We start from the raw sequence: 12939 nt of genomic DNA on the forward strand, positions 1-12939 counted from the left end.
AGGCCCGAAACGTCAGCCTCTCTGCTCCTATGATGCTGCTTGGCCTGTTGAATGATTGAGTGAATCCTTTCCCACATTTAGAGCAGATGAATGGTTTCTCCCTAGTGTGAGCTCTATGGTGTCAGCAGGGTGGATGATTAAGTGAATCCCGCCTCACAGCCATAACAGGCAAATGGCCTCTCCCCAGTGTGACTGTGCTAACGAATTGTCAGCTTTGATGGGTGAAAGAATTCTGTCTCACAGTGCCCACGTTTCCACAGCTTCTCATTGGTATGAATGTGTTTATGTTCTTACAGTCCAGTTAATTGTTTGAAGCCTTGTCCACACACACAACCAGTGTACGACTTCTCCCAACTGTGAACGGTGCTTTCTGCTTCCATGTTCCATGTTCAATGTTCAATGACATTCAGCTTGTGATATGTTTGGCAACTCTCTCAGATCCTGATGTAATGGTTGAGTTCAGTTTCTTGACTGTAAAACCTCCTCTTCTAAAAACTCCATGAAACTCATTTAGACAGAACAAGGGGAGTCAGACAGAAATCAAAATCAAAAACTCAGGCTATGAAATGTGAACTGGATGAAGTTTGTAATTTAGAGTAGAATTTAACAGTAGTGTAATAGAAACAATTTCTGACCATTAATGATTCTGTGGGAAGGTAAAATTTTGAAGTCAGCAGCGCACTGTCAGGGGATAGGCAGTGGTGAAAACCTAATTTAGACACAATTAGCAGAAATGACAGTAAAATTCAAAACTGAGCTAAAATACAAGCATTATCAGGGACAGAGGAAGTCAGGCAGTGGTATAGAGGAGATCTGGGAGGGCAGACATGAAATAGAGCAATGGATAAACATAGATTCAGATCGAGTGAAAAGGAGCCACACTAGCTCCAGACTGTGCAATCTCTCACTGATAACAGAACACAGCACTAAAAGCTCGAACTTGCTCCTAAGTAATCAAAAATGCTCAGCTTTGAAACAGTTTCACTACTTTCAATATTAGAGTCTCCTCCTAGAGCTTGCAATTGGAGAAATATTAGAAGCATTGGAAACAGAGGATCCCATTCAACACATTACCTTGTATCCCACGGGTTTTTACTTTTGACCAGTCTGTCATGTGGGACCTTGTCAAATGCATTAATAAAAGCCATGTAGACAACATCCACTTCACTACCACATTGATCCTCCTTGTCAATTGCTCATGAATATAATCAAATTTGATAAGCCTTCCCTTAACAAAGCAATGTTGACTATCCCTGACTAGTCCATGCATTTTTAAGTGACAGTTGATCTGATTTCTCAGGATTGATTCTTAAAATTTGCCCATCACCAAAGTAAGCTGACTGGCCTATAGTTGTCTGGCATTTCCTTGGTACCTTTTTAAAATAATGAGACCACATTTGGATTTCTCCAGCCCTCCAGCACCTCACCTAAGTCTAGAGTTATAGAGTTGTATAGCATGGAAACAGACCCTTCAATCCAATTTGTCAATGATGACCAGGTATTCTAAACTAAACTCATCCCATTTGCCAGCATTTGGCCTTTATCCTCTAAACCTGTCCTATTCATACACCCATCCAGATGCCTTTTAAATGCTGTTATTGTACCAGACTCCACCACTTACTCTGGCAGTTCATTCCATATACACACTACCATCTATGTGAAAACATTGCCCTTTAGTTCCCTTTTAAACCATTACCCCTCATCTTAAACCAATGGCCTCTAGTTTTGGACTCTGCTACCCTGGGGAAAAGACCTTGGCTATTCACCTGATTTCACCTGATCCATGCCACTCATGATTTTATAAACTTTTATGAGGTCATCCCTCAAACTCCGATGCTGTAGGGAAAATAGCCCCAGCTGATTCAGCCTCTCCCTCTAGCTCAAATCTTCCAACCCTGGCAACATCTTTGTAAATCTTTTCTGAACTCTTCCAGGTCTTACAACATCCTTCCTATAGCAGGGAGACCAGAACTGAAGGCAATATTCCAAAAGTGGCCTAACCAATATCCTGTACAGCCACAACATGTCCTCCCAACTAATATACTCAATGCACTGACCAATAAAGGCAAGCATACCATACGCCTTCGTCACTACCCTGTCTACCTGGATTCTACTTAGAAGGAACTATGAATCAGCACTCCAAGGTCTCCTTGTTTAGCAATACTCCCCAGGACATTAACATTAATTGTATAAGTCCTACCCTGATTTTCCTTGTCAAAATGCAGCATCTCAACATTTATCTAAATTGAACTCCATTTGCTACTCCCAGGTTCACCTTCCCATCTGATAAATGTCCCATTGTACTGTGAGTAACCTTCTTCTCTGTCCACTACATGACCAATTTTGGTGTCGTCTGCAAACTTACTAACCATACCTCCTATGTTCGCCTCCAAATCATTTATATAAATGACAAAACACAGTGGACCAAGCACCATTCCTTGCGGCACACCACTGGTCACAGGCCTCCAGTGTGGTGAAGATTGGAGAACAATCCTCATAGCATCTGCTGTTTCCGCCCTGTCCTCCTTCAACATCCTAGGAAACGATTCATCTGGCCTGGTGACGTATCCACTTTCAATGATTCCAGCTCCTCTAACACTTCCACTCTCATTATGATTATTTTGTCTAATATTTCACACTACTTTTCTTTGATTACTATATCCACATCATCCTTTTTTTCATGAGCCCTGCTTTGGAAGTGTCTAATGCAAATGGTGCCACCAGAGTCTGTGTCATTCTGCGAAAGGGGAATTAAGCTGGAGTGAGGGACCATCATCCAATTCCCACTGTGGACAAATCTTTATGGAGTTGTCAACAAGTGAGATCTTCTCCAAATCTGACTCAAAACAAGGAGAGAGCAGCTGGAGCTGCCTCCTGATGCATAGATAATGATGACATTTGTCCCTCATTGCGGACTTCACCAAAATCTTGTGTCCTGCTCACTCACAATCAGCCTAGTTTTGTGTCAACAAACTTGGGAAAATTACATTGGATTCCCTCATCCAAATCATTGATGTATACTTTGAATAGTATACACTGATGTATACTTTGATCAGGAATCTTTTCTAGTCAAGGACTAATCATATTCGTCTTTTGTTTCATCAAATGACTCCTTCTGTACTTGGTCCGGTTCTTCTTTCTAAAGAAAATTCACAAACCCTGTACTATATTACGTACAGTTCTAGTCACCACACTACTACCAGAAGAATGGGGATGCTTTGGAGAGGGTACAGAAAATGTTTACCAGAATGCTGTGTGGTACAGGGGATTCTAGCTATGAAGAAAGATTAGATAGACTGGGTTTGTTTTCACTGGAATGCAGGAGGTTGAGGGGCAACATGATAGAAGTTCATAAAATTGTGAATGGCATGGACAGAGTGGAAAGTATGAGGCTTTTTTCCCCAGGGTGGAGAGGTCAATTACGAGGGGACGCAGGTTCAAGGTGCAAGGGGGGGGAAGTTTAAAAGAGATGTGCGAGGCACGTTTTTCATACAAAGGATGGTGAGTGACTGGAATGCGCTACTAGAGGAGGTGGTGGAAGCGTACACAATAGCAGCATTCATGAAGCGCCTAGATAAAATACATGAATAGGTAGGGGACGGAGGGATATGAATTCTGTACATGAAGACAGTTTTAGTATGGAAGGGCAACATACAACGGCGCAAACACGGAGGGTCAAAGGGCCTGTTCCTGTGCTGTTTTGTTCTTTGTTGTATAACCTGCAGGAAAATGAAAGGAAGATGGATTTCTAAGCCGTTCCCCCTGCAACTGGAGGGCAGCGCAAGCGCAGTGTCGTCCCGCTATCCAGAGCGGGCCAAGTGCGGCTGCCGCCAGCAGTCAGGCTCGATCTGTCTCTTTTTGGAGCAGCAGTAGCTGGAATTGGTTTGGGGTGGGGGGCAGATCTTCGAGCGCTGCAGCCGGTTGCCCTGGAAACTTTGGCTCCTGGAGGGAGCGGGGCTCCCGTGACACCAGGTGCCCAGCCTTCGGCTTGGAACTCGGGGACATCACCGATGAGCTCAGCAATTCCTATTGGCTACTTCAGGCATGGCCCCATCCCCAAATGTGAACGTCACAATGCGGAAGTCGTCCATGTCGGTGAAATATCTGGGAGCGAAGCAATTTCTTCCCCTTTTCCATTTTTTTTTCGTGGTGGTGGGGGAATGTTCACGTGCAGCAACTGAGTGGAGAGGAAGTAAATCCAGGAAGGGAACATACTCTGAAAGTGTTGGTTCAGGTATGTCTCTTTAAATAGATCGTCATTACTTGTTCTCTCAGCTTCTCTCATTTATTTGCCTGCCTAAAAGGGTGGCCGTTTTCCTTATTACAGGATTTATACCAGAGATGGTTAGAATTTAAGGGACAGTGAATTATAAATAACGAACTGCATGTAAAGCAGATGCCCTGATATACGGATATAAATTTAAGGTGGCAGCCAGCCATTATGAAGGTTTTCAGGTTGTCATGTCCTGGACAGCAAGCACTGAGCAGTTAAACTGAAAGAATTGTGGATGCTGGAAATCAGAAACAAAAAAAGAGAAATTTCTAGAAAAGCTCAACAGGTCTGGTATCATCTTTGGAGAAATCAGGGATAAGCAAGGGGATTAATCAACAACAGTAAGCATGCATTTTTTAAAGGGGAGGTCACATCTGAACAACATGATTCAATTTTTTGAGGAGGTATCCAGTTGTGTCAATGGGGTAAACATCTTTGATGCAGTGTCGTTGGATGTCAGCAAAGTTTTTCATAAAGTCCTGCTTGGGAGACTGACAGCAAACGTAAGAGCCCATTATTTCCATGAAAATTTGGCAAATTGGATCCACAATTGACTGAGCGGCAGGAAGCAGAGGTGATGGTTGGGGGATATTTTTCTGACTGGAAGTAGGGTCCCATAGTGGTCAGTGTTGAGCCCCTGTTGTTTATGGTTTATATAAATGATTTGGACTTGAATGTAGGACGGACAGTCAGTTAGCTCACAGATGATACAAAAGTAATGGGCGGTAAATAGTGAAGACAGCTTTAGCTTAAAGGAGGGTATAGACAGGCTGATCAGTAGTAAACAGAATTCAACCTGGATCAGTGAGAAGCAACAATATTTGGACAAGTTAATTGCTCATTGCATTCGGCTGTTAACCAAAAGATTACTGGTTGATAGGCTTCCTTCTGTGGCTGGTCTATTTATTTTTCCCGTCAGCATTCTCCGTAAAACATTCCTGGATTGTCAATAGGGATTTTGGCTGCAGACCAACTTTGCCCAAAAATTGCTCACTCAACAATTATCCTGGGAGTCCCCAAACAGACAGCTTCTAATGTTTTGAAATTAATTCTATCCCTCAGCATTACTTCCAATAGTTTCCCCACCACCAAGGTGGGGCTGACTGGCTTGCAGTTTCTTGGTTTATGCTTTGCCCCCTTCTTGAATAAAGTTGCACTTTGACGAGTCTTCAGTCCTCTAGCATCTTTTCTATGATCAGAGGGGAATTGAAAATTTTTGTCAGCAACCCTGCTATTTCGTCCTAACATGGGATACATTTCACCCGACTCTGGAGGTTTATCCACATTTAAGCCTGCCAGACAACTCAAAACTTCTCTGTCCATGCTAATTTGTTTCAGTACCACCACAGTGAATGTAGAACCAGAGAATGTAGGCCTGGTTCTGAATGAATACTTTGTGTCAGTGTTCACTACTGAGAGAGACAAATCAGAGAGAGCTATATGATTGAATTTAATCGGCCTTACTCTTTCCTTTATCCTTTAACCATTAACGTTCTTGTAAAACAACTGAGCATTTTCCTTTATTTTACCTACCTTTCCTAATTCATGTTCCCTTTATAGCTCTCCTTATCTCCCCATTTAAGTTCCCTCTTGCACATTTCCCTGAAAGTATCTGCTCCCTGTGCACTATGGCCCAAATCATATCTGGTCTTATTAAAATCAGCCAATTTAGAACCTTGACTTGAGCCCCATCCTTATCCTTTTCCAGATCAACCCTGAATCTTTTCTAAAAAAAAAAGTTTTGAATAACTATCTCACAAAAGCTCCCCCACTGATACTTCAACCACTTATCTGCCTTTGTTACATAAAAATAAGTCTAGGACCTCCCTTTCCTTATTGAGATTTCTACATACTGGCTTCAACAGCTGTGCTGGATTTTTAAAAAATATTCCTCTAAACCTTTCACACTATCATGACCACAGTTAATGTTGGGAAGGTTGAAATCCACCCCTCCCCTGCCAATATTATGACTGTTACACTTCCCTGAAATTTGCCTCCTTACCAGCTCTACTTGATCCACCCATACAGGTTCATTTAAGGAGTTTTCTATGATGTCATCTCTCCTTATTGCTGTAATAAATTCCCCAAACATAACTGTGACAGCTCCATTTCTTTTTCCTCCTTTGCAGTCTTGCATGAAGCCCTGTATCCTGAAGTATTCGGCTTCTAACCCTGCCTCTCTCTCAACCGTGTCTCAGTGACAGCATACACCATTTTTAATTTGTATTCTCAACTCGTTCTTGTTCGCCTTGTTCGTCAAATTCTCAGCATTAAAATCAATGCCATTCAACCATGTCAAACTCCCTCGTACCTAAAGTGACTTGTAATGTTGATGCCTTCCTGACTCACTTATTGATCTTTCAATTTTCTTCTTATCTTTTTGGATATTCTGTCTGGATCCCAGACCCTTGCCAAGTTAAGCTGCACATGCCCCAACAGCACTTGTAACTACATTTCCAGCATTTCAGGCTATAGCTCACTCTGGATGTGCCTTCTCCCAACTGCTAATGTGAAGGGTACTGATTATCTTAACTCTAAGGCACTCAGAATTAGATAAAGACTTGATGCAACTTTGTTTTAACAAAATGCTAATTCGTACTTTTTTTATCCCAAATAGGTAACTGAACCTGTGGTTTTTACAAACATCATCAGAAATAGCGTCAGAAAGCATGGTTTGGATTTAGATAACAATAGCATCAAAATCCAACATGGACAATTACTCGGGAACACTCTTGTTTAACCAATCCTTATAAACTTCAAAATCACTTTACAAACAATATGAAGGTGGATAGTCTTTACCCAGCATAAATGTGTTGATGTACAGCCACACTGCAATTTCTAAAACCTATTCTAAACTGATAGACAGTTGTATCATCTTTTTATCTGCAATGTCAGCCCGTTTAATGGAGCAGGGTTTAGTAACATCAACACAAATAGCCCAATGACCAAGGTTCATTCCTTGGTGTCAGTAAAAGCAAAATCTTTCACTTGTGGTTCTTTGTGAATTTGCTGCTGTGTCAGGAAACAGCAAGGCCTTTTGCATAAACACAGCAGGTGAACGGGATCTACCCAGTGTCATTTCACTGGTGCACAAACAGTTTGAAATCCCTTCCCACATACTGAAGAAGTGAACAGTTTCTCCACAGTGAATAGGCTGCTGTATCAGGTGAGTTGACTGAGTGAATGTTTCTCCCCAGCATGAACTCGCTGGTGTCTCCGCAGGTGGGATGATTGGGTAAATCCCTTCCCACAATCAGAGCAGGTAAATGGTTTCTCTCCAGTATGAACTCGTTGGTGCTCCAGCAAGTTAGATGAGCGAATGAATCCTTTCCCACATTCAGAACAGGTGAATGGTCTCTCCCCAGTGTGACCTCTCTGGTGTATCAGGAGGTTGCATGACTGACTGAATCCTTTCCCACACAGGGAGCAGATGAATGGTTTCTCACCAGTGTGAACTCGCTGGTGTATCTGCAGGCTGGATAACTGACTGAATCCCATCCCACAGTGGGAGCAAGTGAATGGTCTCTCCCCAGTGTGAACTCGCTGGTGGATCCGCAGATTGGATGATAGTGTAAATCCCTTCCCACAATCAGAGCAGGTGAATGGTCTCTCCCCAGTGTGAATTCGCTGGTGTTTCAGCAGACTGGATGACTCAGCGAATGGTTTCCTACATACTGAGCAAGCATATGGTCTCTCCCCAGTGTGAACCCACTGGTGGATCCGCAGGCTGGATGACCGAGTGAATCCCTTCCCACAATCAGAGCAGGTGAATGGCTTCTCCCCAGTGTGACTGCGTTGGTGAAGTTCAAGCCTGGATGGATAAAGAAATCCCTTCCCGCAATCACCACATTTCCACCGTCGCTCCTCAGCGTGACTGCGCTGGTGTTTGGACATTTCAGATGAATCTTCACAGACAATTTTGGAAGACTGCGTTCAGTTCTAGTCTCCCTGTTGTAGGAAAGATATTGTTAAACTTGAAGGCATTCAGAAAAGATTTACAAATTTGTTGCTGGGATTAGAGAAATGAGTTGTAGGGAACGGCTGAATAGGCCGGGGTGTTTTTCCTCTGGAGTGTCAGAGTCTAAGGAATGATCTTATTGAGGTTTATAAAAGCATGAGGGACATGTGTTAGGGTGAATAGCCAAGGATTTTTTTCCCTGTTTAAGGGAATTCAAAACGAGAGGGCATAAGTTTAAGTTGAGGCAGGAAAGATTTTAAAAGGGACCTAAGGGTCAATCTTTTCACACAGAGCAGTGCATGTATGAAATGAGCTGCCAGATGAAGTAGTGGAGACAGGTGCAGATACAACATTTAAAAGGCATCTGGATGGATATCTGAATAGTAAGTGTTTAGAGGGACATGAGCCAAATGCTGGCAAATGGAACTAGGTCAGTTTAGGACATCTAGTCAGCATGGATGAGTTGGACCAAAGGGTCTGTTTGCATGCTGTGTAACTCTATGACACTAACTGCTTAAGCAAAATGGCAGAAATCCAAAATAAAATCAGAAAATGCTGGAAACATTCAGAAGATCTGGCAACACCGGAATTGGTAACAGATACAGGAACCATTGCAACCTTGAAGAAATGTTTAGATGATCATACAAGGTACCACAATGTAGTTTACACGCTGAGTGCCAGAAAATGGGACTAGAGTAAATAGGTCCTTTATGACCTGCATGGATATGATGGAGACGTTGTGTTTACATTTTTACATCCGAATCTCTGACCCCATTTTGCTTCATGACTATCTTATCATAAGCAGGCAGAAATGGCAGGCAGTGAAGAATGCAAATGATACATTGGCCGTCACAGTGAAAGGATTCACGTTCTTGAGCAGGGATACTTTTCTGTAAGGGCTTTGGTGAGCCCACACCTGGAGAATCGTGTGCACCTTTGTTCTCCTTTCCCAAGAAAGGATGCCCTGGCCATTGAGATAGCATAAGGAAGGTTTACCAGACTGATGTATGAAAAGAGACTCTATCCTCATTTAATCCTCATTTCTTTTGTCTTTATGAGCTGCTGACTGGATCAACTAACTAATATTCTGCCTCCCAATTCATGATCTGAATCCGACTAATCTAAGCCGACATTTTGGTTCCCATTCCCCCGTCACACTAGTTTAAAACCTGACCAAAGGAACTAGCAAAAACCCCACGAGATTTGTCCCAGCTCTCCCCAAGAAGAACTGGTCAGCCTTGTACAGGTCCCAACTCCAACAGAAACAGTCCCAATGCTGCAAGAATCTAAACTGTTTCTCCAGCCACACATTCATTCAATGTATCCTTTCATTCCTGCTCTCGCTAGCACGTGGCACTGGGATTAAGGCTGACATTATTACATTTCAGGTGCTGTGTTTTAATGTATCACGTACCTTCCTATATTCTGCTTTCAGGCCCTCATCCCTTTGTTTAGCTATGTCGTTGGTATCTCTGTGTTCCATTACCACTGGCTATTCACCCTCCAGCTCCGGAATGTCCTGCAACCACTCCATGATATCCCTGATCCTGGTACCAGGAAGGAAACATGCCATCCTGGATTCATGTCTACGACCACAGAGGTCCCATTGTATCCATGCAGATCATCAAGCACCTATTTAATCTAGTCCCATTTTCTGGCACTCACCATGTAAACTATATTGTCGTGCCTTGTATGATCATCTAAACATTTCTTCAATGTTGCAATGGTTCCTGCATCTGGCACTATATCCTTGCAACTCATTATCCTCCCCTTCTGTGCAGCAGTGCCACCCGTCGTGCCATGAATTTGGATGTTGCTGATTTCCCGAGGCCACCCCTGACCATCTCAAACAATATCAAAAGTGGTAAATCTGTTTGAGTGTGGGATGACCACTGGGGAGTCCTGCACTTCCTTCCTGAGCCTTTTACTTCATCTGATGGTCACCCATTCCCTTTCTGTCTGTGTAATTCTCATCTGCAGTGTGACCAACTCACTAAATGTGCTGTCCATGACATTCTCAGTATGGTGGATGTTCCACAGTGAGTCCACTCACAGCTCCAGCTCCAAATGAACACACTTCTTGCACGCGTAGCCATTAGCAACACTGGAAGCCTCCCTTAATTCCCACATTGTGTAAGAGGAACATACCAGGACTCTGAGGTCTCCTGTCACGACTTCTTTGTAAATTAAGCTCATTACTCCCTTTAAGAGAATTTAATTGAGCTAAGGGTCACTGGATGCGAAATGCTAACTGATTTTTTTCTTCACAGATGCTGCCAAATCTGTTCAGCTTCCAGCAACTTCTGTTTTTGTTCCCATGTTAATTGAACTAAGGATGTTCCTTTGTTTCAGACATTTCTATTATAATCTAAAGCCATTGCCTTTACAGAAGCTGAAATAATATACTTCAAAACCGTAAGAAAATACTATGCAGGTATCACTTACCAACTGACTCTTTCTATTGGGACTGTATCACTTTTTGAACCGCCAAATTGAGACTGAGCATCACATTCAATCTTTCGGTTTCACCTTCTTCCTGTCTCACCTTATTCTCTGTTTTCACCCAACTCCAAAGTGCACTCATTGAGCCAAGGAGCACTCTCAGTACAACAAAAACTAAGTTACTGGAAAAGATCAGCAGGTCTGGCAGCATCTGTGAAGGGAAAAACAGAGTTAATGTTTCAGTCTGGTGACCCTTCCTCAGAACTCTCAGTACAGCCTTCTCATACTAATTATCTACTCACACCTGCACTGACTTCAGGCTCCTTTGCTGTTCCAATGCACTCAAAGGAAGCTCAGGGAACGACATCTCATCTTCTAGATCAGCCCCTCATAACCCTCCAGACCCAACATGGACTTCAGCAGTTTCAGGATGAGAGAGATGCCAGGATCTGGAATGCCACACATTAAAAGGGCACTGGAATTCGAATCCATCAGGAATTTTAAAAGAAAATTTACAGCTATTTGAGATTGAGAATTTATGGGCCAACATCATGAAGAGGGTGATTTTTGACCAAATACGACAGTTCTTTCGAAGAGATGAGGTGTAACTTAGGTAAATCTGTGCTCCCTGTCAGGTCAGTGTCTCCTTCCTCAGCTGAGAAACTGAGCACATACCCCAGGGGTGATCTCAGCAAGAATTTGAACATCTTGCTGTTTTTTGATTTAAAAACGTATCAGAAATATTTTCCCCCGGACAGAACAGACAAACCTTTTTCCTTTCACAGAGAAATGCCAATGATATTCAAATCCTGATGACTCATCTATCAGAACTTTTTTGATATTCCGGTCTGCAAATTATTCTCACTTAATATCCTGTAAGACGAATTCGCAAAAGAAAAATCACTGTCAGTCCAGGATAGAAATCTGAAAAAGACGAACATTTCTCTTGATTTCAGTTTCCTGGGTAAATGCTCCTCTTCAAATCACCCCGCCCCAACCAAAAAGAACTATGCGCATGCGCACTGTGGCAGTTGCCCCCAATAAAGATGGCGACGACAACATGGGGCCTATCACCGTCTGAGACCCACAGCCGCTTTCCTGTTTGCTACAAACGCGGGACCGGGAGTTTTAATTCACATCTAACATAATATGCTGAGTGTTCATAAACCCTCCCGGTCCAGACTGCTCCATTTTCCTCCCAGTGTTCGCTGATTCTCCGGTCATCCTGTTTCCGCCTCCCGTACTCACTCAGGCGCCAGTCACGCGGTACTGTGCCGGCCGCGGTCATGATCACGTGCCATCCTGCTCGCCACGCCCCTCATTCACTCCCATTGGTTGGAGGACCGGCCGGTTCCGCTTGGTCCGCCAGCTCCGCCCACTCTCCTCCAATTGGTCGGTGAGCTGCCGTCAATAGCTGGGCTCCAATGTGAGATGGGGAGCCAGATCGTCCCTTTCTAAAAACAGGTAAATCTTGACCATCAGGATTCCCTTCGACAACTTGCTCACCACCGATACGAGGATCATCGGTCTATAGCTCCCTGTGTTTTCCTTATCGCCTTTCTTAAACAGTGGCACCACGTTAGCCAACCTCCAGTCTTCCAGCACCTCACCTGTGGCTATTGATGATACAAATGTCTCAGCAAGGGGCCCAGCAATCATTCCCGAGCTTCCCACAAGAGTTCTAGCGTACACCTGATCAGGTCCCAGGGATTTATCCACCTTTATGCGTTTAAAGATGTTCAGCATGACTTCCTCTGTAATATAGGCATTTTTCAAGATGACGCTATTTATTTCACCACGTTCTCTATTTTCCGTATCCTTCTCCATAGTAAAGACTCATGCAAAATACTCATTTAGAACCCTCCCACCCCCCAGCCATCTCTTGCAGTTCCACACAGAGGCGGCCTTGCTGACCTTTAAGGGGCCCTATTCTCTCACTGGTTACCTTTTTGTCCTTAATGTATTTGTAGAATCCCTTTGGATTCTTTTTAACCCTATTTACCAAAGCTAGCTCATGTCCCTTTTTTGCCCTCTTGATTTCCCTCTTAAGTGTATTCCTAGTGCCTTTATACTCTTCCAGGCATTCAATCAATCTCTGCTATCTATATCTGACATATACTTCCTTCTTGACCAAAACTTCAATTTCTCTTGTCATTCAGGATTCCCTACACCTACTAGACTCACCCTTCACCCTAACAAGAACATACTGTCTCTGGACTCATCACATTTTCCAGCTATCCCTTTACCTGCAAACATCCGTCCCAAA

General features: G+C 43.3%; 1 protein-coding gene and 1 long non-coding RNA gene across 8 annotated transcripts; one reads left to right on the forward strand and one right to left on the reverse strand.

Moving 5' to 3' along the window:
• Nucleotides 1–3972: 3972 nt before the first annotated feature.
• LOC125487509 lies at nucleotides 3973–7043 on the forward strand. The gene is made up of 2 exons (XR_007265915.1): nucleotides 3973–4234; nucleotides 6891–7043. It is a non-coding gene; the product is annotated as an uncharacterized LOC125487509 (long non-coding RNA).
• LOC125481040 (zinc finger protein 239-like) lies at nucleotides 6835–11984 on the reverse strand. Of its 7 annotated transcripts, none has more exons than XM_048619121.1 (4): nucleotides 11922–11984; nucleotides 11443–11546; nucleotides 10677–10884; nucleotides 6835–8221 (listed from the first exon to the last, which is right to left on the reverse strand). In XM_048619121.1, exon 4 carries the CDS (start codon nucleotides 8165–8167, stop codon nucleotides 7436–7438), a length of 732 nt encoding a protein of 243 aa, XP_048475078.1. In that variant the 5' UTR covers nucleotides 8168–8221; nucleotides 10677–10884; nucleotides 11443–11546; nucleotides 11922–11984; the 3' UTR covers nucleotides 6835–7435. The 7 variants fall into 7 exon arrangements, with proteins under 7 accessions (XP_048475078.1, XP_048475077.1, XP_048475074.1 ...); XM_048619120.1 differs by having other exon boundaries at nucleotides 10677–11122; nucleotides 11922–11956; XM_048619117.1 differs by having other exon boundaries at nucleotides 11818–11947.
• Between the last annotated feature and the right edge of the window lie 955 nt (nucleotides 11985–12939).

This window comes from Rhincodon typus, chromosome 42 (genome assembly GCF_021869965.1).
Source record: "Rhincodon typus isolate 14 chromosome 42, sRhiTyp1.1, whole genome shotgun sequence".
Taxonomy (NCBI): Eukaryota; Metazoa; Chordata; class Chondrichthyes; order Orectolobiformes; family Rhincodontidae; genus Rhincodon; species Rhincodon typus.

Coding starts and splice junctions, on each gene's coding strand:
- LOC125481040 (XM_048619121.1), bottom strand. CDS start 8,167: ATGTCCAAACACCAGCGCAGTCACGCTGAGGAGCGACGGTGGAAATGT.